General features: G+C 42.2%; 1 protein-coding gene across 5 annotated transcripts; it reads left to right on the top strand.

The window, feature by feature from the left end:
* The first annotated feature begins 2,075 nt into the window (after positions 1-2,075).
* On the top strand, positions 2,076-8,751 carry LOC120799838 (beta-1,3-galactosyltransferase 2-like). 5 transcript variants are annotated; one of them, XM_040145256.1, is made up of 4 exons: positions 2,076-2,139; positions 2,176-2,211; positions 5,509-6,312; positions 8,092-8,751. In XM_040145256.1, the coding sequence occupies exons 3-4, from the start codon at positions 5,514-5,516 to the stop codon at positions 8,283-8,285; spliced, it is 993 nt and encodes a 330-aa protein (XP_040001190.1). In that variant the 5' UTR covers positions 2,076-2,139; positions 2,176-2,211; positions 5,509-5,513; the 3' UTR covers positions 8,286-8,751. The 5 variants fall into 5 exon arrangements, with proteins under 5 accessions (XP_040001190.1, XP_040001189.1, XP_040001186.1 ...); XM_040145255.1 differs by lacking the exons at positions 2,076-2,139; positions 2,176-2,211 and adding an exon at positions 2,293-2,395; XM_040145252.1 differs by lacking the exons at positions 2,076-2,139; positions 2,176-2,211 and adding an exon at positions 3,900-3,997.
* Positions 8,752-22,429: the final 13,678 nt, after the last annotated feature.

Genomic DNA, 22,429 nt, shown 5'->3' with positions numbered 1-22,429 from the left:
CCCCTACCAAAGAGGAAGGAAAATAACAGGCCCCAAATAATGACCTCAAGGAGAGAATGTTCCTCTATGGAAGTCTATGGTCTTGAATTGGATTGGGCAATAGAGGTAGTCTACAAGTGTTTATAAAGCATAGCTGCAATGTTTTGCCATTACTTTTTAATTAGGTTTATACTGTATAGTCATTAGCGTATGCTGTTTCAACTCAGCTGTTTGTGACGTTCATGGAAAGGATATCAAGTTTCATTCAAGATCTTAAGTGTCTTGATTGTTGACATTCAGACGGTATCACAGCTCTTGCTAGATAACGTTGTCTTTATATCTCATTGGACCATGTACTTTGAATCACACTACAAAGTTTGCGGGCCGCTGAGTATGATGTGGTTAGGAAAAAATAAGATTGGTTTTTAGTAATAGGAATGTTTTTGCTGTTTTTTTTTCTTTTTTTTTTTCTTTTAAAGGGATTTAGTATCCGGAGGATCCTTAGTCTAATCTTTGGACTAATGTGTTTTCGATTAGGATTTGTACAGCAAATTGTTTTAAGATTTATGGACCTGATAGGATTCATATGAAATCCGCAATTTATTCATGACAGGTTAAAACTTACGGTACCTCTAACTATGTTGGAACTAATCAACAGTCCAATTTAAGATATCCCTAATTAAATTATATGAAGAGTAAAACTGACTGTTACTTTTGGCAATAACTGGTATAGAAACTACGTTTAAGGGTATCAATTTAGTTTTGCAATTTGAATTTAAATTTGAACTCAGAATATGAGTAGCTGAAACTCAAATTTAAGTTTTTTGTGTGTGGATCTGATTAGTCATAGTTTCAATTAAATTTCAAAACTCGTTTAGGTGCAAAAATGCAAAACAAACAAACAGTCTGAGTTGTATAATGTTGGACAAAGGTGGGCTACACCATGAAAATAGGACTGTAATATCATGTGATAATATTAAGGAATTTGTTAACATTGAACACAGTATGACATCTAGTGGTGGAAAAAGCTGATTACAGTAAAAACATGTCCCAAAATTCTTTATAACTCAGTGTAAGAGGCAGACAGCCAAAAAGCACTTGTAAACTCTAATCTCAAATGTAAATCACTATCAAAAGGCAGACAAATCCCATAACTGAAGTGCCCCAGATGAGTCACCCACGAATGAAATATAACCATGCCTAAAGCTATGGCATGTGGTAACGCTTTGTTTTGAAGTATCCTGCGAAAAACTATGCAATTTTGCCCTAATTATACATAGATTGCGTTCAGTTCGTGCACTTCCGATTTCTTACTTCCAAGTGATTTTCAGTGTAATTTGGAGAGTATTTTAGTCAGTGCAAGGTACATGCAAAAATGTGAAATTTGTCTACATGAAAGAATACAATTCAATATCTATGAAAAATAAAGTTCCTAATAATTAATGCAGAATCAGAATCAGAATTAGAATAGACTTTATTGGCAAACTATACTAACAAATACAATGTCCATAAGGACTAAATATTTACTTTAAATGGAGTTTAAAAGTAAATATTCTAATGTTCTTCTATATACTACTTTAAACTGAAAAACAACAAAAGAAAAAAAACAGGACTATGTCTCAACTTCCCTATAATTAGAGCCACATTCAATAGTTATTTCCTGGCAACTTTCTAGGAAATTATCAGGAAATTACGGACGTGTAAAATAAAACATTACTGAATACTATAACTATATGGTAAAAGATCGGATTTGTGTACATTAGCAGATGATATTCTTTGACAGATTCCTCTGGTGTATATTTACAGCCATCTAAGAAAATAGTTGCATAATTAAGCTGCGTAGTTTAAGGCCTAAAATTAACTTTGTTTGCATTTGGGAGAAAGATGTCTTGGTATTTCAGATTTTAAAAAAATCCAATTTAATTAATTTATCATAAGTGCTTTACAACAACACAACTAACTAAAAACTGTCTCCATTTTGTGTGAATAGATGAAAATTAGTAATTCAGATCTGCAAAATCACTACTATTTTCTATAACTAATATATATATATAAATATACTTTTTGATATCCCGTCATTATCAAAACACCTGCCTACTGACCGTCTTTCCATTGAGTGATGATTGTTCTTGTCTCCGAGGAAAGCAACAGGCGGGTTTTGCTTAGGCTCTACCTGGCCGGAAACGGGGAAGTGAAGACCAGGTGGCCATTGTGGGCGTCGCTCAGCCTCAGGTGAGCTGTACAATGTCTGCCGACTTTCGTGCGTCCCGGCTCCCATGCTCGCTGCAATTACCTAGTCACTGGCCCGCCGGGAGTTTACCTGTAGGAGAGAAAAAGACAACGGAGAAAATAGGGGCTTTTTAAAAAAAAAAAAAAAAAAAAGGGGAAGAAGAAGAGGTACGCGAACAAATCAAAGGTAAGTTAGCGTATTGGGAAAAACATTGTGAGCTACGTGTGTTTGTAGCCCAAAGGCGACCTCCGCACCCCGTATGTTTCTCCATGATTCGATAAGGTAGCCTTCCACTAACGGTAGGCAGGCAAACCGTGGGGGGGAAAAGTCAAAACCGGATTAACTTCGACAGAGGGTTGAATGTTCAAGTGTGTGTGTGTGTGTGTGTGTGTGTGTGTGTGTGTGTGTGTGTGTGTGTGTGTGTTGTTTTACGACTCCAAACGTACCGTCTGCCCGGAATGCTAGTACCGTGTACCCAACATTTCAATACATTAGTTACTTCCGTAGACTGCGCTTAATCTCGTCAGCTAGCTACTTGGTTAGTAGCTAGTTCGTAACCTATCGTCGGGTCACCATTGCTTAACGCTACTTAAACCCAGCTGGCGCAGTCTTTCTAGGGTAGGTATTTGTGGGGTGAGTTAAATGTCTTTGGAGCTGCGTCCCACTGCTGGATAACAGGTAAAAGGAAAAATTGGCAAGAGTAGGTTACATTTGAAGTTTCCCCCCCAAATTCGAGTAGCAAATCTGGGAGCAGTGCCGGCGCTGCGTCGGTGTCCGTTATCCGCTGCTGCTTTATCCTGCTTTTGATTCTAGGAGAAGCGTCTGGCTATTTTATTTTTTATTTTTGTAGCTTGATATCGCTGCATAAAGTCTACGGACCCCCGCCGCGGCATTCGCGTGTCTGTGTTTTTTTTTTTTTTTTTTCCCACCCCATTTATGCCAATGATAGTAGGCTCACTAACAGAAACATCCCCACCCTATAACCCAACACGTCCCTATAACCCTCCGAATCGATCGTACAGTTGAACCAACACCTCTCTGAAACATTAACTCATCATTAACTTCGTGAAGGGAGGCTGTATTGCAGGGGTGTGCACAGTAAACCGCCAACCGAGAGCATACTTCTAACTTATCAGTTGTATTCACAGACTGCAAAGTGCCTGACCGGAATTAATTGGCTGCTTTCAGTGCGGTTCTCGCATGGGAGCTGCGTATATGCCTGCATAATAGTTTTATCATACATTATTATCACCATATAACTTTTTTATTTATTTATTTTTTTTTTTACCCTTAACTAATTTTAAAAATGTAACGCTGTTAATTTTTACTCAGAGTACGTTTTAATTGACTTACTTTGCACTTTCATCCGAGTACATTGTTATGCATTTAATTTTACCTCTACTCGGGTAAAATTTCTTTTAAGCAACAGTAACTTGACTTGAGTACAACTTCGGCAGTACTCTTTCCAACCCTGTAGAGATTATTAAGATGAGTTGGTGTTTAAAATAGTGGCTAGTTTATTTTAGTTTATCATTTTTTTTTTTTTTTTTTGGGAAGATATTACAACGTTACACGGAAGCTGAGAAACGTTATACAACGAGGCGGAACTGAGGCTGCCTTATAGCACTGACAGAATCAAAGTTGCCCAGTGTGTCTGTGCCCTGAGAAAAGGGTAGGAAGAATGAAATAAGAGACTGGAAATAAAAAATAAAAAATAAAAAACAACGCGGAGCGACTGTCACTGCTTCTATAAAGTCCGCAGTATGGCGACCCTTTTCATTCCCTACTGTAAGTGTTGCTGTTTTGAAATGTAATTACTCTCAGAAAGTTCAATGAAGGTGATATGTGTTAAAAATGGGTTGCTGCTGTTGTTGTTTTTGTTGTTTAGGATGGGGTATCTCTCCCTCGTGGGTGACTTGATACGTATCTAGATACACAGTCCACCACACGTCAATTTGTAATTTAATTTATGTAATTTTAAGTCACTATCTATTCCCTAATGCGGTGACCCGATGGTGTATGAGCCTTGTAGCCCAATGATGAAAGTGTCGCAATATTTATATACCCGCAGTATTACTAACTAGGCTTCTTTGGCAACGTGCCTGTAAGGGGAAAAAAAAAAAAAAAAAGCTTTATTAAGTTACTGCTGATGCAAACCGAACATTTCCTACTGCCGCGGCTGCACATTAAAAGCATTCAACGGGCGAATCAGGAGCGAACTTTTATTATGAGGTCGTGATAGGAAATGTTTGTCGCTCATCAAAACTGGTGTCTACAAAAAAAAAGGAAAAAAAAAAAAAAGAGAACGACCCTGATTTTCGACGTTCCTGGAACAGCGGATCGGGTTGAGACATAGCAGGAAGTAACGGAACAAGAGGGAGGTCACACCTCCGACTTGTCAGGGGAGGTGACCGACTCATTTCACTCTGCCGCTCGCAGACTCTGCAGAGCGAAATGAGATCACGGTCGCTCACGGAATGCTGGGAAAATGGCCAGTTATTGCCTAACTTAGAAAGTGGTTTCCTTTCCTGCTCCCGGGACCCGGTGACCTGTAGTGTTAAACCGCATTGGCTGTTACCACCGGAAAAAACGGGTGTCGCCAGATCAGAAGTTATTTCAGCTCTGCTTCGGTAGAACTTGAATGTTTTACATTTGAGTAACTACATTTCAAATATACACCGACATTCAACCGGCCGCAAATATTGAAAGTGTAATGCCGCAGAGAATTTCGTCTACTGCATCAACCACAGTAAACATAGACAGTAATATGAATACACAGACTTTTTGCTAGTGAGGAAGATTTGATTTCGTTTTGTTTTTTCACTAAAATGCAGCTGACTGGATATTGTTTACCTCACTCTGCAGGTCAGCGTTACCTATTTAAATTTGATGTTTTCCACAGTACTGTATGGGGCATTTGGTCTTGTGAATAAAAGCAAGTGGATTCGGTGATTGCCGTCAGGCGGGAGGAGCTCACGGCATGATGCACGGCCTGACACTCTTTGTAAGATTAGAAAGCTCATTGACATCATATAGTGTGTCATAAACTACAACAAACTACAACAGATTGTCGGACCAGCTCACTTGGTGTGCTTTGGAAGTAGCCTGTATGTTTGCTGGCGATACCAGTTACCCTGGGTTGAGTGCTTTCTCCAGGAGCGTTACCGTAAGCGCACGCCTTCTTAAATGTAGATTTCTACACTGTAGATTTCTGCAGTGTGTGTTGCTGTCTTATCTGAATCATATTTTCTGAGAAAGTGCTGCTGTCCTGTAACAACACGAGTGTCTTTTCTTTGTAGGTTTAATGGAGACCAGGAAGAGATTTTCTAAATGCAATTTAATCAGCATCCTGGGAGTGGTGACAGTCTTCTTCATCTATCTCAGCCTTGATGGGAAATTGGATAGCTGGCATCCTGTAACTCACTCAGGAATACCATCTCCATCAAGACCTTATCATGTGGCCTATCCAGAAGACTACAAATTCATCATGGATGACACAGAGACATGTAAGAACAGGACTCCTTTTCTGGTCCTGATGGTTCCAGTGGCACCCAGTAATGTGGCAGCTCGGGACGTCATTCGAACGACATGGGGAAACGAGACAGTGGTTCTGGGTCAGCTGGTCGAGACCCTCTTCATACTGGGCATGCCCGGAGGCGCTAACGCTGAGCAGGAGCAAGAGATGCTCAAAGAGGAGAATCGGCAGCACCACGACTTGATCCAGAGTAACTTCCAGGACAGCTACCACAATCTGACCATCAAGACTATGGTCATGCTGGAGTGGCTGTCCGAGCACTGTACCGGTGCTTCTTATGCCATGAAGATTGACTCAGATATGTTACTCAATGTCCAGAATTTGATTAAACTTTTGCTGAATCCCAGCACAGCCAAACAAAACTACATGACAGGTCTGGTGTGGTGGCACAGCCCGGTTTTAAGAAACCCATACAGGAAGTTCTACATGCCGAGATACGTGTTTGCTGAGCCAGAGTACCCCCCATATCCTCTGGGCATGGCCTACATTATGTCCCTGGACCTGCCCGGGAAGATTCTGAGTGTCTCTCCTCAGATTGAACCCATCTATATCGAAGACGCCTACCTGGGTATGTGTCTGAAACACCTGGGCATTTCCCCCACCGACCCTGCTGAAAAGACTATGTTTATTGTCAACCCCAGGCACCCTCTGAGCAGCTGCAGCCTTTCGAAAGTGATCGCCATGACAACGACAAGCATCTCACAAATGAAGTATTACTACAGGAAGATCAGGTCGTCAGAAGCTAATTGCTGAACTTAATCATTTTTACCCAGACTGAGTTGGGACTTTTTCGTATTCGTGACTCCTTCACTTCTATTCAGTTCAATATTTTCCAAAAATTAAAATGGAGCATATTTATTAAATGTTTGCAGACAATGTGAAAGCACATTGTTTGACAAAAAATCTCTTTGTACAAAAAACAAACCATAGATATAAGGCTTTGAACCCACAACCTCTTTGTTATCGAGTGTTGTTCTCAAACGGCTGAACTAGTAGGACCTTCTAAGCTGTATGAGCTCTGTCACAGATACATCGGACGGATACATTTTGATTATAAACATGCAGCTACGTCAGGGGTTTTCAAAGTCTGACATTTTCGGAGTTTTCTTTCCACAGTGCTGTTGTATTGTTGCCAACAACGACAAGAAATATGTCTTAAATTACACTGGCTTCACCTCAGAGGTATCATGCTCCTGTAATGAGTTCTGTAGTTTGCTTGTGGCTGAAAATTGATTCTACGGCTCTACGTGGTGAAAAATCTCGCACAAAATTTTGATATTTCAAATTCTATACAGCTCAGTATTAAAAAAAAAAAAAACCCCTCAAGGCTTCAATCATGTTATCCTTGGGAAAAATAAACAGTGTTTTAGGGACAGAATATTACAAAACATGCCGTCATATGATGGTACCTTCTATTTCACCGTAAAGAGTTGAAGGTCCAACATTATGGGCATTGTTTAAAAAAAATGACGTTTTCGAAAATCAATGTTACAATGTAAAGAAATTTGCCTCGATTTGTAAAATTACACTTTGTACTTTGTACTTTGGAAGACAGAACACTCCAGTGTAATTCAGTTGCCTTCTTAAACCCTCTGCACAGTTGAAGTTGGTCCTTAGTCCACAAGGGGACAGACTAGCGTCAGATAAACTACAAGAATCCACTGCAGCCTGTGCCTGCAGTGAGTCCAGTTTTCTGGGTGACTCAGGAAATAACCGTGATTTTAAAAAATGTTTACACTTTGCTATGATGTTTATGAACAGCACTAGATCATGTTTGGATTATGTGGATCATACTGGCATAGCTATATTAACAACTTTACTGTACATTTCAGTTTTTTCTTCCATTCAGTTGATAATTCTTCAGAATCGGTCAAAGCTGCTTTAGAAAAAAAAAGCCCTTTATGACTTTTCCTTAAGACAACGAAGACTGTTTTCTGTGATCTTTACTCATCGATCTGCACCACAGTTTCCATTTCCCATCATAGCCTGATTTTGCATAGCAGGCAAAGCGCCACCAAGCAGATAGAAAACGTGTGATAAAATTAGGCAGTGATTATGAGGAGAGCACACTGTACTGAGACGGGACCTGGCCATGGACTGGGCCTGCCGGTCACGGCAGAGAATGAGAATAAGTGTGAGCAAGTGACTGAAGCTGACTGTTCTTAAACCATGGTCAGACATAGGATCATTCTCCTCTTACATTTATGTTTCAACTTAAAGAAAAGCAAAGCAGAAAGAGCACAAGGACCTCACCTTGGTCTCTTGCTCTCTGGCATGAACAGTCTTTTTCTCTCCCATTTGTTGTCATTCATCTACAGCTGTCTATGATCTGTTCTCCCTCTGTCAGATAAGGGAGGATCCCTAGAGTCAAAGGCCCTGCTCCCCCTTTTCCTGCCGACCGCAGCCTGCATAAATCACACAGATGCTGAAAACCCAAACCCCGGATCCACACATTCCTTGTTTTGCTGCCTTCTAAAATCAAAGATCCAGCTCAGTGGCTGGCAGTATGGCGTAAATCACTGCTGTCTCTACCCGCTGTAAGAAGTACAAGGTTGCACCTGGGAAATAAATGTCTATTTGTGTGAATCCTGTTAATGATGCAGTACAGAGTGTATTTCATGCACAGCTTAGAGTTTAGTGCCTTGTTTTATGCACTTCTGATTGTTCATTCCACAATTCTAAAGATTTAAAATTATTTCCGCCACTGAACCGCCAGGTCAGAGTAGGATTACACATCGCCTCGACTTTTTCTTTAATTTTCAGACATATCATTCTTCCTCTACTTCCTGTCTGCGCCCATTTGACAATTTGTTTGGGTGTGTGTCTGCTGCGTCTGTTACAAAGCCATGCATTGTCTCGCTGTTTAAAGTATAAACACAAAACTCTGAGATTACATAAACGCTCAAATTTGTGCGCACGCACACACACACACACACACACACACACACACAACTGTGGAGGAAATTGCTCATCTTCTCCTCTTTTGATGCTCTCAGACAGGATTGAGTCGAAGGATTCCTCTGTTATTTAGTGTAAGTAATATCTGTGTGTGTGTGTGTGTGTGTGTGTGTGGGTGGGTGGGTGGGTGGGTGTGTGTGTGTGGCAGGTTGAGGATGGGCCACTTATGTTCCTTTCCTTATCTTAAAACAATGGCTTTTAATACTGATTTGGAGCAGAAGTCTGTATTAGAAGTCAGAGTAGGATGTTAATAAGAACGAGTCCAATGTACAAAAGACAGATTTCTGCAGAAAGACAAGAAATCAGAAGGCAGACCTGGACCCCCAGCTCACCCCTATTTCTTCCCACCTGCAAACCTGCTATCCTCTCTCTCTCTCTCCCTGAGAAATCAGAGCACTTACGCTGGTCCTGTTTTGGTCATGGGCACGGGACACACACACCACCGCCTCGAAAATCCATCCCCGTACGTACCCTGAAGACGGGAATAGTGATCTTTAACTAGACCAGTGCCTAAAAGGATGCAGGTTTCTATGTGAACTAAACACTACAACAGTTCATTTTACTGATGAGTGCACCTTTATAATTAACGAAATAAGATTTACTATATGAACACTGGCTCCTTTGAAGGTAGAAATCATTTGTTTGTCTAAGTACCTTTTGAAGGTGTAATATCAATAATACATTTTTTTTTTTATGAAGCTACCATCTGTAATGTGGATTCACTCGTTGTGACAGACCCACTGAGAATTATCGCCTGACTCTGCAGTTTGGTGGAGCTTTTTGGCACCCTTCATCTCATTGTTTGGGTTTCACTCTCCCCGCTCTCATCAGCCTTGTTTCCAGAATGCGGCTGGCAGCGTTTTTTTTTTTTAGCGGAAAAGCTCAGATAAATGCCAACGCAAGTCAGCCGGTAGAGAACACAAGAGAGCTTTTAGTAGCGCAAGAGCGAGATATTTCCTGCAGGGGTTCCTCGGGAGTCTGTTGAAACCTAAAACAGAACTAAAAGGAAAGTGAGTATTGGTCTTACATTCGTCAGGTGGCCCTGTCTCCGCTGGATGTGTAAATGGACAGCTGTTTGCTTGCATGATCACCACAACAAGTTTCAGATTGATATTATGTCACTGTTGGGTTTATAGTTTGCTCCACTTCCAGTTAGTAAACTCGTTGACTTGGAACAAAGCTTGTGACCCGGTAGGGTAGGGTACCACATGTGTGCCCTCTATTAGTCAACCACCATGGTCTAGACCAGCAGACTCCTGGATCTTGATGACACAAGGTTGAAGTTCAATGAAACTTCTCTCAGACCTAAAACAAACGTGTATAAAATGTATAGTAACACTGAAAGAAAATCTGTATTGATTTAGAAATGGATGAAAACATTTTCCGTTTTAGTGGCTGCATTGGGTTGTAATCTGTTATTTGGTGCGATCACTTTGACAGCAAATATTTTAACAGCAGTAAAGCCGATTGGAAGTCATAACATAAGACTTAAAGGGGATCTCCACTGATTGTAGGCATTGGAACTGCGTGAAGTTTGAGAAGTTACTTCAAGTAGGGTCTACAGACCAAGACTACAAGTTTAAAAATGAAAAATATCTGGGGGTGTGAAGTGGGTTTTACCAGACCTCTGTGGCCTAGTTCTTCATCTTTGCTTGAGGCCACCAGCTTGAAACTACATTAGCCACCACTAGCTTAACACACCTGAATCGCCGACTGAACTGTTGTCAGTCGAGTTGCATTGTGGGTAATGTAGTTTTAACAAGGAAGGCAAATGTGTTGGCAAAAAAAAAAAAAAAACACTGTCTGGTTCTGCTGCATCAACTTTGATCCTTTAAACACAAGCACATAAACAAAAAAAATAACTATCCAGCGCTAAATCGGTGAAGTCCTCTTTTATCATGTGTCGTTATGTCTTTTTGAAATCTCTCTCTGTCACACACACCATGAACAAACCATTAATGTGAAAGTGAGCCAGACTCAGTGGTGATTTAAGGGTAGCAGACAGTGAGAGGGTAGAGGCCAAGCTCTGGGTCTCATGCTATCTCTCTCCATTCACCAGCCCATAAATAATCACACAGCCACAGAGTGACGTGAGGGAAGCTGCAGTCTGGCACGAAGGATGGAAGGAGAAAGGGGGAGAGGAGATGATGCCTTTCGATGAACTGAGAGAAGGAGCAAGAAGGCAGAGAGATGAGAGAAAGAAGACAGGTGTGGGGGAAGAGAGAAATACAGAAATCCTGCTGGTTCCAGTTCTGGGTCAAACACTTTTCCTTTTGGAAAACAGTTGGATCGATTTGCGCTACAAACAGAACGACTGACGGCAATGAGACCTTTTACGTGTTGTGGACAAAAATCTCAAAAGAATCCATTCACCTTTACTTTCAGGTCTCAAAAGTTAAAAAGTATAGAAGCTTTGATTATTTTACTTCATTATCGACCAATTCATCCACGTTTCTGTTAATAAATGAATCCCTTTGTCTGTGAAAATAAATGCCCACCGCTATTTCTTGGAGCTAAAATCCTAATCCTGTCTGACCGACAGTCCTAAACCCAATGATATTCAATTAACAGTGATATAAAACAGAGAAAGGCGGCAATTAATTGCATTTAAGAAGCTGGAACTAGAAAACATTTGGCATATTTGCTTGATAAATAATGTAAATAATCTAAAAAACTGATGCTAAATATTATTATTTTGTTTAATAGCTAATGAATTAATCAATCAACTCTGAATTTCAGCACTATCAAAGTGGATACTTGACCCACTTGTAGGTTATATATGCATCAGTGTTGTTGAAGTTCTGCCTTGTCAAATGTCTTCTCTCCCACAGTGTTATGACGCTGACATCTATGAACACTGCTGTTTTTCTTCTCTTTACATTTTGTCGAATTCCTCTTAACCACAAGGAACCCCGCCACTCAGGTTCTCACGATCCCTGTCAGAGAGTCACTCTGTGGCCTGTGAGAACCAACGGCGGCCCCGGCTGCCGGAGGCCCCGCGCCGTGGTCCGCTCCCTCGACGCGAGCCCACAGACGCACACAAAAACACACACACAAACATGTCACAAGTCGACGTATGTTGTATATGCACTGGTTCAAACAAGCGTAGATAATGGCACGCATGGCCACTCTCTCAAACACACTGTATCCTCCCTTTCTCTCTTAAAACAAACACAGCTGCTCAGGCTCCTCCGCTTTAGATGCTAAAGGAAAGCGTAAGCATCAAGTCTGACTGCGCTCTGTGCCGATCATAGCAATCATCACATGTGATCAGAATTGGCGTTGAGTGTCGAGCACTGGCAGTGTTAACAGCAGTATTAACAGTCATTGTAGTGGTAGTAGTAACTCTAATAGTAGTAGCAGGAGGATCCGGAATGGGAGGTAGTAGCAGTGAGAGTAATGGCAGCAGTGGTAAAGGTGGATTTATGCTCGTGCATCGCAGCCTGTGGCGATCCCACAATAACTGCCTTTGGAGGTTGGAATTGGCTCATAGCTCCTTGTGTTTATAATCTTTCATTCACTTTGGGATATCCAGTAGCTAGGATTGCCTCGTCTATTGTCATGCAAGCATCAACAATGGTCTTTACATTCTTTAATTCACTGCGATAGAGATCTTCATGAGCATAGGGTTTGCTGTGGAAGTGGCCTCACTGAAAAAGGGAAGATTACTGAGCCTTTGCTTTGTTTTGTTTTTTAACTTCCCTTGATGTTGTCTTCCCTGTCATAAATCTCAATCTGCTTTAGAAAAACGCAAGCAGCACAGGCTGGCCAGTCACAGATTTTTTGCAGTCTCCACATGGTAACTCCACAAGTACCGCAGGACAAACATTTTTGAGGAGGTCCCTGCTAGTGTCGGCATACCTCCAGCAGCAATGTGTGTACGCTCAGTTTGCTGCGCCGTTGCCCAAGGCTATAAATGCGGGTCCTTGCGCTCCACTTTTATTTTGAAATCTGGATCTTTGTTTTACAACCCCCTCGAGAAAAAGCTTTAAGCTTCAGCTTTGGACAATTCTCCAAACCAGGGTATTTCATCCAGTGCCACGATGTGCAACATGTCCAACGCCGTTTCTGACAACAGAGCAATGCCATTGGGCCAGGGCATGCTTGACTTGCGTTCTAGTGTGAACAGCACTTAAACTGTATTCAGAACCAAAAAAAAAAAAAGCAGTTTGGAGCTATGGCCAAAATTTGGCCTACTTTATAGGCTATACAATATCCCCAAACACTTCAATATACTGAGCAGATATTTAATATGAAGTAATTTACCTTATTGCTGAAACATTCTTAGTTTATGGTAAATGGACTGCACTTATAAAGAGCGCTTCACACTACACACACACACCAGTGATAGATTGGGGGTAATTTTGATCTGTGGACTGGGGGAAGCCGGGGATCGAACCACCGACCTTCCAGTTGGTGGACGACCCGCTCTACCTCCCGAGCCACAGCACACATTTATCACGTGGCGAGAAGCCGAGCCGCCAAGCTGTGCTTTCTCTGGTTGCCAGCAGCGCCTTGCGTGGCTAGTGCTGGCATAACAAATTTAAAAATGCTGTTCTAGGCTGAAATCCAGGGTTTGCAGAATCATCTTCTCCTTCCGGAGACTGGGTTGCCTTTAAAACACTGAACATCGGTTACAACGTGCACCGAAACCTGTGCTGTATAGATTTTTTTACTAATTAATGAACAACAGTTTGAATAGCAAAGCAAACACGTCTCTGTACCGTGCAAAGGTTTGAAAGGCTATGAATTTCAAAAGCAATGTCTGGCTCCAAGCAAGATTTACTTAATTTAAATTTCCTTTCTGGTAAGTTTTTGAGTGGTTCTTGTTGAAAAATGTGTTTGTTTGTTTTTTTCACATTTATTCTTTGCGTTAAGTTAACTGTGCTGGCCTTTCTGTTTTCTTTATATTCGTCGTGTTTTTCACCGATGGCAGACAAAATGAAAAATCGGAATAAAAGAATGTAGAAACATAAGAAATGCTGACACTTCCATACGTGGCACAGAGTGTGACCGAAAGGTCGAATGAGCATGCCGTTGATGTGAATGATATGCTATATCCTTCGCAGACACCAGATCTCAACCTGACTGAACAACTCTGGGGAGATTTTGGACCGACGCGTTAGACCGCGCCCTCCACCTCCATCCTCAAAACGCCAAATGAAGGAATATCTTTCAGGAGAATGGTGTGTTTGCTCTCTGCTCTCCCGCCGTAAAGTCCCACAGAAAACGGGGGACGCGACAGAGCATCGAAGCTACTGTGGCTCCGTGTGGTGACCCGACATTTTATTGATCTACAGTTAGAATGTGCCTTAGTATTTATTACGCACTGCTAATTGTATGTTTGTTTGTTTTTTAAGATAATTGCTGTCATAGACAGGTACCATGAACTTTAACCTCACCTGTCGACACGTAACAGGTGAGTGACTATCAGCTGTGACTTTTATGTGGGTGCGGTAATCGTTTAAAACCATTTGATCTGACAAAGGTTCTGCCTTGATTGGAAGTATCACAATTGTTCAATGGAAATAGTGGATTGGAGCTGGTATGCAGGCTCCACTACTGACCTATAGTTTGTTGCCCTTTTACTTAGCTGTTGTTATACTAATAATAATACTAAAATAATATGTTACATACACGTAGAATGATTCATTTTTTCAGCCTGGTGGTCAGTTATAAAATGAGTCAAGCGTTAACTGTGGAATACCCCCCCCCTGTCATCTCCCATGAATATTTTTTCTCCTTGTTTTTCTAACTTTAGTGTTCCTGCCTCCGCAGTTTTGTCACAGCTTTGGTGCTCCGGCGATGGCATCCATGCTCAGAAAAAACGTCTCACCACAGCTCATTAACGGCGCTGATGAATCTGGGCAGAAACTGCTGTGAGAAGCGTCATTAACATCTGTTTGCGGTCCGCACAGCGAGGTTGAAGGCCATGTGAAAACAAAACAACAACACTGACGAGGCTAACAACTGCAGCGTCTGGGGCATGGACCAAATATGGGTTCCCATGGCTGCGTCATCCCCCTCCCTCCCCCCTCGGTAACCCCCCTCTCCCCCCTGTTGTTTTTCTCCCTCCCTTCTTCCCACTCACTGTCCCTCATTAAATCTCACCCTGGCCTCTTCTTTACCTTTTTCCCTTCCTCTCTTTCTCTAACTTCCTCCTCACTTTTCTTATCCCTCTCTCCCCTTTCTCTCACCCTCTGTCCTTGTCTCTATCATCTCTACTCCATCCACACCTCACTGGCCCTTTTCTTTCCTGCTCCTCCTCCCCTCTTTCTTCTCTCAAAGCATCACTCTTCTCTCTCTGTCAAAGATAAGATGCGGGATACTCCGGCAGCTGGGTGGAAAAAAAAAAAAAGTCTTTCCTTCGAGCTGGGAATCCACGCTTCCACATAAGCAAGTATCTGTCTTGTCAAAGTGCCCAGAAGCAAAACACCAAATTCCTACCACCTGAACGGTCGTTCTATAGCTTCTGTAGCCAAGCATGGCGTCTGTTGCACCAGTAGAAGGGGGAAAAAAGAAAAGAAAAAGATGCTCTATGAAGCCGGATGTGTGACTGCACATTGTTTTTTCATAATCTTCGTAATAATAATAATACATTGTCCTATTTCCCAGCACCATGTGTAACAAGGCATCGGAAAAGCAGCGGTTTTATCACATTCAGTCACTGGATTGACAGCTACCGTCTCCATGGGACGTCTACGCTGTGCTACAGGCGTTAAAACGCCAAATGACCAAATCCTACTCAGCCAGTGGGCGTTGCCCTCCGAGAGGTAAAACGAGATGAATATTTCCCTAAAATCCTTTTGCCTTCTCCCGTAATCATTTTGCCTTCCCTTGCAGTACTGCCCTCTAACTCTCCACAATCACTGCGCATCCAACTGTAAGTGTGATGGGTCGTTCAGATTGCATTCAGACATAAATAGCAACAGCGCTCCTCTGTCTCAGAGGGTCCCTTAATCTGAGAATTAATTTATGTTTGTGTTCACTAATTACAGGACCACGGCTATAATTGGCAGCGGTTCCCAACCTTTTTGTTTTGTGAGCCCTTAAAACAAATCAAATGCGTAATGGTAACCCACCTAGCGCATGTGTACAGGTGGATGTATCCAAGTGTATATGGGTATATGTGTGTATGTTGGTATTTATGAGTGTGTATGAATATCAGTGTGGGTGTATGTATATATTGATGTATATGCTGCGTGTGTACTCTAAATGTGTATATACATAGGTATGCATTCACGTGTATGTATACTAGCATACATGATTATAGATATGTATCTGGCTGGCCACACTGACTTCATGTACCTCCAGTATTTATTCATCTGAGGAATCCATTTTCTTCTTCTTCTTTACCACCCATTCACACCACGTATTGGAACACTGTAACTTTGCATTATTGTCCTTATTAAATGCTATAAAAAGTTGGTAACAAAACTAAAATGTAAATAAAATATAATGGTCATATCCCCCCAATCCCACAGTTTGTATGTGTCTACGATTTTTGACCCCTTTAAACCAAGAGGGATTTTTCCAGCAAGAAAAAAAAGAAAAACAAATCGAGTAAAATAAGTATAATCTTGTGTAGTAGAAACATGTTTTTTTTCTCCAGCTTTCTCTGTTTTGTTAATTGTGTAGCAACTCTTCAGATCTGCAATCCCTTGGTTTGTGGTGGAGATTAATCAGAAGGCTAAAATACTAGTCTGAAAGAATGCAAAATTTAAAAATATGAAATATTTGCAAACAAATTGCAACATGTTCTTGTGGGGACACTGGTTTTCCATTATTGACTTTGGTATGATGATAATGATATAATAATAAACTTAATGTAGTGACTGCTTTGCACTGACCAGAAATATCACTTAGGCAATAGTGCTGGAGAGTTGCCACTCCCATACTGCACACAGACACGTAAACAAACACACACACACACACAACCACCCTGTCTGTGCTCTCTTTGGCCTGGTGTGTGTTCCCGCATGCTTATGTGTGTGTGTGTGTGTGTGTGTGTGTGTGTGTGTGTGTGTGTGTGTGTGTGTGTGTGTGTGTGTGTGTGTGTGTGTGTGTGTGTGTGTGTGTGTGTGTGTGCGCACGCGCGTCGTGTGGCTGTAGGGTACAGGTGGCAACTTCATCTGCGGAGAAAAGTTCTATTAATATACCAGAGTCTGAGAGGAACACCGGCACACACGGGGGAAAGATGACACAGTGATATGGAGAAAGAAAAAAAAAGTGGGTTAAAGAAGAAAAGAGAAAAGTATCATGGTAATAAGACACATTGTCTGGAATTTCAGTAAAGGTTGGAGAGGCAGGAAAAAAAATAAAGATATGGACGCTGTTCTTGTCTTCCTTTGGCGTTTCCTGGCTAAGGACCAACCACCAAGCCTGACTGCCTCCCGTGGGGAGAGTAACTCCAGGCTTGAATTCCTTTGTGTTATTTCATGTTTTCCTGAGTCGTTTCTCCCTGAAACACCGTCTGTGTGCCAGCCCTCATTAAAAGGAACTATACCAATGCCTGCCATGTTGTAAAAAAAAAAAAAAACACTTTATAGACAGCTATGTACATGTGCGAGCAGACCGGCTCGCATGCACACACATAAACGCATAAGTACGCCGCCTGCTGTGCAAAATTCAAATACATGCACATAGACATAAACACTCCCCGTAGCTCTTCCCTCTTTGTTTTCCCGCCTGACTTGCGCTCCCTTAGCGCTACATGTTGACGGGACTGGGAGCTGGGGAGGGACTGAGGGAGAAACGCGAGGGTCTCACATGGACAGAAGTCATTTCCGCTGTGTTGGGGAGGTCTGTGAAGGGTCAAGCCTTCCCCAGCCCCGGCTGTGTGAATCACATAAACACGCCGACTGAAACACTCCCACTTCGTACCCGACTACAGCCCTCCTCTGGTGTTCACACCGCGGGAGCCACACTCTGTACTGTAGTATCAGAGGGTTCTTGAATGGAAATGTTGTTGTTGTTGTTGTTGTTTTAAAGCCCTTTTCACACTGTTAAAAGAAGAGAATACGCTTACCTTTACTTTTATTGAATTTTATCTCAGCTAAAAAGTGACAGTCTAAATTATTTAGTTTGAAAGATGTCATGTGTAATTTGTGTGTAATTGTAGAATGTAAACCTGATGAAAATACCTAGAAATATTAACCTAGAATATGACCTCGCTGTCCTCAGCAATACTTATAGGCCTGAATTAAGGTACGGTTTATTTAATGCTACAAGTATTACAAATACATAAGTTCGGTTCTGCAGGTTTCTGGCAATGAAGTGTAGAGAACAAACATGGACACACACACACACACACAAAAAAAAAAAGGAAATATGGGGATAATTTAAAAAAAATACACACTGATTTCAGCTCAGTGAAACCAACAAATCACCTCTTTATTTCTTTATTCTAAAAATACACTTTGACTGACAACAACCTGCACTTCTCATTGAGAGATAATACCACCATCCGGTTGCCTACCCTTTAAACCTGATGCAGGCTTTTTGGGCGCATCAGTTTCGAGTATTGATTTCCTCCCATGAGAAAATCCCACCTTCGTGTTCCATCGTAAAGCAGCGGATCAAACGCGCGTGTGAAGGACCAGGGTCGTTGTGTTTGCTTTCTCGCGCTGCTGTCACAATCGGCTCCTCGTTCTCAAGCTTGCAGGAACGCTCACACACACACACACGCCTACATACATGCAGGTGCAGTAACACAGATAACACAAAGCAACTCTTTAATGGGACTGATCCCGCAGCCCCGCTGGCCTTGTGCAGGGAGGTGAGGCCGCTGATAGCCGCCTCATACAGTAGATGAAGAATGAGCGATCAAATATCAACGGGCCGAATTCCCTTAAAAGTACACGCCTTATTTGTGCCACAAAAATCTCCAGTTTTCTTTCCTGGCTCACCAATGATGACTTGGAACAAAATTGTAAGCCGTGTTAAGTTTAGAAAACATTGAAAGAGTACTCCGCTAACTCAGACCTGCACTCCTAACCATACCTAAACCATAGTTTATTTCAGTCAGAGACACTTCAAGGAACTGAATACTTACAGCAAATGGTTATACTTTTAAATTAGACAGAAAAGGCTCTTTTCCCTGAGGGGTCTCTAAAAGAACCTGAGTAGCAACCAGGCTCTGCTGAGAGAACTAATCCCCCTTCATAAACATACATGAATATAAATCTCACTTAAATCAACAACACCAAAAATAACACATAGGGACATGTTTAGTCCCTCGCAGCACTTGGTTAAATTTAGGGAGAAGTGCTGGTCTGGCTTAATACGGACCTCAGACGCAACATTTTTACTTACATTTAACAAAAAAACCACCATCTTGAACCAACCTCAACCAAAGCGCCTTTGTTGCCTACGCCTAACCACAGATGGGATTGTGGATTATGAACTCCGGTCCCTGGTGTGACAGCCATCCACCCAAGCCACCTCCTGCATATTCAGCTGCCATTAATATACGTTGTGCTTTATTCGTTCAAAAAACAAAAACAAAAACAAAAACAGACTTGTCTCTGAACATAACCCAGCCAGGGATTACGATTTCCCTGCAAAACATATTTGCTTGACACAGCTTAGTTGTATATAAACGTAGTTTCATTTGCCACCGCCACGATCTTTCCCTAATCCCAACCATACCCGAGTTTCATTGCCCAGATAGCCTGCTGTAGAAAAACAACCGTTTCAACTATGACAGCACTGAAAGTAATCCGGGATTGAGCAACACTGTATGGTACCGACATTCTTGGCTGGCGGCGGGGTTGCTTTGGAACGGTCGTTTGGGGTCTTCTCGGAAGGCACCGAAAAAATGACCCGATTCTCCTCTGTTTTGCAAAAATGGTAGGACGGCGACGCAGCCTGGTGGACCCGAGCAGAGGTGTTCCCCTGGCAACACCAACGCACAGCAATAACATAAGGGTCAGTCTCGGGTGGATTTAAGGCTTTTTGTGGCCAACGTACTGTATATGCCCTTTTATGATTTTTAAAAAATGTTTTCAAATGAACTACAGTCGCGGCCACATAGAAGTAAAAGGAGAAAAACACAAAGAGGAACACTGCCAACTTCGCCTGCTCACCGTGAGGTATCATCCAAGGTCAGCTTGAATGGAAATGATTAACATGTTTGGCATTAATGTCGGGGCCGTTCAGGATTGCTTACATCTTATTATTTAAAAAAAAGGGATTTAGTGACAACTTTAGTCACGAAGTGTTTTCTGGTGTAAACAAATTCTCACGCTGTTTGTTTTTCATATCGTTTGTAGACGGTGAATTTTTTTTATTGACGTAGAGCACTTTGTGTTTTTGTGCCTGTGAAAGGTGCTACACCCATAAACTTTACTCACTTACTTGTCAACTCAGATTCAAACCATTGCACTATTGAAGTAATAAGCTAATATGGTTATAACTGACTGCCTTTGCTGTTAGAATTCCTCACACCGCATTCCAGGGGAAACAGGACTGGCTCTGCTGTTGATATTTCTGGGTTCACGTCCAGTTTAGAGTTTATGTAAAACAGTTCCAAACCAATCAAACCCTTTTTTTTTTTTTTTTGTGTTGTGTTTTTATTGTGTGTGAGTCATGTTGTTGGAAACAGGATTTCATCTGGATGCACTCATTGCAAGTCCCGACTTGTCTGACTGACCGCCTCATTTTAGACTCTCATATGTCAGTGTGTTTAAGTGTTTGTGTGTGTGTGTGTGTGTGTAGGCATCTATGTACACGCAGCTGCACATGTATACGTGTACAGGTGTTTCGTACGTATTTGTATACTCAATATTTGCATGTGTGTGTCGTCTTCCCTCTTGTTTTCCTGGAAGGATTATTAATATCTGTCTTAGCTGCGTTTGTATGTGTGAGTGACAACCGGGAACACGCCTCATTGTCAGTGCGCAGCCATGTTTGCCGGGCCCTTTTTTGCCAGGGCCGGTGCGGACGATGCGAGCCTCGGGTTTCAGTGTTTTCCCGTACAGTGCCCTGCACAGCCCTGCGTTTGAATTCAGTGTCCCCGTCCACGGCTCGTTGGCAGCTCAGGTGACGAGCGGAAGTGTTTGGTTAGTGGTGCAGCAACACTAACTTTTCCCGCGACGGTGTATAAATACACATTCTTAAAATGGAAATGCAAACTTGGAGGCCGAACTCTAAATATAACTAAATGTAATAGGTGAGTCAACTCTCGTGACACAGTTGGCATGGAAACTTTCAAAAGAGCAAAGCATGTGCACTGTACTTTCCTCGTCCAGTTTCATCATCAATGGTGTTTATTGTGCCTCTATGTTTTGGGCATGTACACAAACACTGAAAAGCAGATTTAGTGGAGGGGATTTTTTTTTTTTTTTTGTAGTCTTTCATTCATTTGGAAAATTTTGGCTATAGTAGCAGTGGTGGAAACAAAACCCAGTCCTATCCTTGTAACTTAAGGGAATGATGATAGATGATGTCTGTGTTGTTTACTGTCGTTGGTCTTCTCTGATGTCCATTCTTGTTAAGAATGACGAAAAATTCTCTCTAGCTTGGGGGGGGGTACTGTGTTTTTCATTTAACTGGTACCACTGGAGCTTGAATAGTGGTGTTCGCAACTGGCAAAAAAAAAAAAATTTTTTTTAAATTAAAGCTTCTCTGATCAATGTTTTTGCAACGTGAAAGATTTTTTTCTTGTGGTGTCGAACCCACAGAGATTTACCGCCTGACTTTGCAGTCTTCCTCCGCTCCTGTGGAGCACTTTAGCGTCTTTCGGCTGATTCCTTTCGTCTCTTACGGCCCACGACGTGACTGTTCCGGTTCATTCTCACTGCCCCCGTGAGCGTCCACTTTCAGCCACAGCAAGCAGCTGTTGTCTCGTTACCGCCCACCCGGCACCAAACAGGCAAAGCTAGCGACTAGCCGGTGAACACGGCGGAGCATTTCGCAGCTAAACAGCCAGGATATCTTTCAGCCAACAGGAGTCAGGGCTGACCTGACCGGAGCAAGGGTAAATATTACACTTACATTCATCAGGCGGCCAGACACACAACTCCAGATGAATGCTGTCTGTTGTACACGTAAATAGGCAACAGTTTGCTAAAAAAAAAAAAGTGCACCGTATCAACTTTAGAAGGTGATAAGTCAAATTTTGTGTTTTACAATTTGTTGCACTGCCCCCAAGTGGCAAAAACAAACAAACAATCCAAAAAAAAAAAAAAAAAGTTAATGCAGCTTTAAGGTGGTTAGCTCCAGAATGAGCTTTAATAAGCTGCTCCAAAAACGCAGGTGTGAGCAGACCACAAGTGGTTTTCAACAGAACGCCGAATCCCCGAATCAAATCAGATCCTCAGAGCGGGTCGTGCAGGGCTTCTCTATGGACTACACTTCGAAAAAGGTCAAAACTCTCCACAGATCTAAGCATTAAGGGAGAAAGAATAAAATAGTAACGTTCCAAAGTTAATGACATGAGTCTTAATGCAGTAGCATAAAGCTGCAAATAGAGCTGTGCCAAAAGTATGCGTAATCTGCACTCATCTTCCTCAGCCCCGGGGCTGGACAGTAAGCCACCTCTCCTGCCGCGGATGTGTGTGTGTGTGTGTGTGTGTGTGTGTTGCAGGTAGCAGCCAGCCCCGGGGACGCGCCCCGACTGCGCGCTCCGGCTCCGCGCGGCACCTCCCACTTCTCCGGGCCCGTTTAAGTGCTCGCCTCCTTCGCTTCGATGGGCGCTATTGTCGAGAAACGTCCGTGTGCGCTCC

The sequence above is a fragment of the Xiphias gladius genome, chromosome 15 (assembly GCF_016859285.1).
Source record: "Xiphias gladius isolate SHS-SW01 ecotype Sanya breed wild chromosome 15, ASM1685928v1, whole genome shotgun sequence".
NCBI classification, from domain to species: domain Eukaryota; kingdom Metazoa; phylum Chordata; class Actinopteri; order Istiophoriformes; family Xiphiidae; genus Xiphias; species Xiphias gladius.
Note: the sequence above shows the minus strand (reverse complement) of the source record. Positions and strands in the feature narration are given on the sequence as shown.

What these genes read in the sequence shown, in the direction of transcription:
- LOC120799838 (XM_040145252.1), top strand. Translation starts at nt 3,973, where the DNA reads ATGGCGACCCTTTTCATTCCCTACT. An exon ending in GACCCTTTTCATTCCCTACT is followed by an intron (nt 3,998 to 5,508) that starts GTAAGTGTTGCT and finishes TTTTCTTTGTAG; the next exon opens with GTTTAATGGAGACCAGGAAG. An exon ending in TATCGAAGACGCCTACCTGG is followed by an intron (nt 6,313 to 8,091) that starts GTATGTGTCTGA and finishes TCCCTCTGTCAG; the next exon opens with ATAAGGGAGGATCCCTAGAG.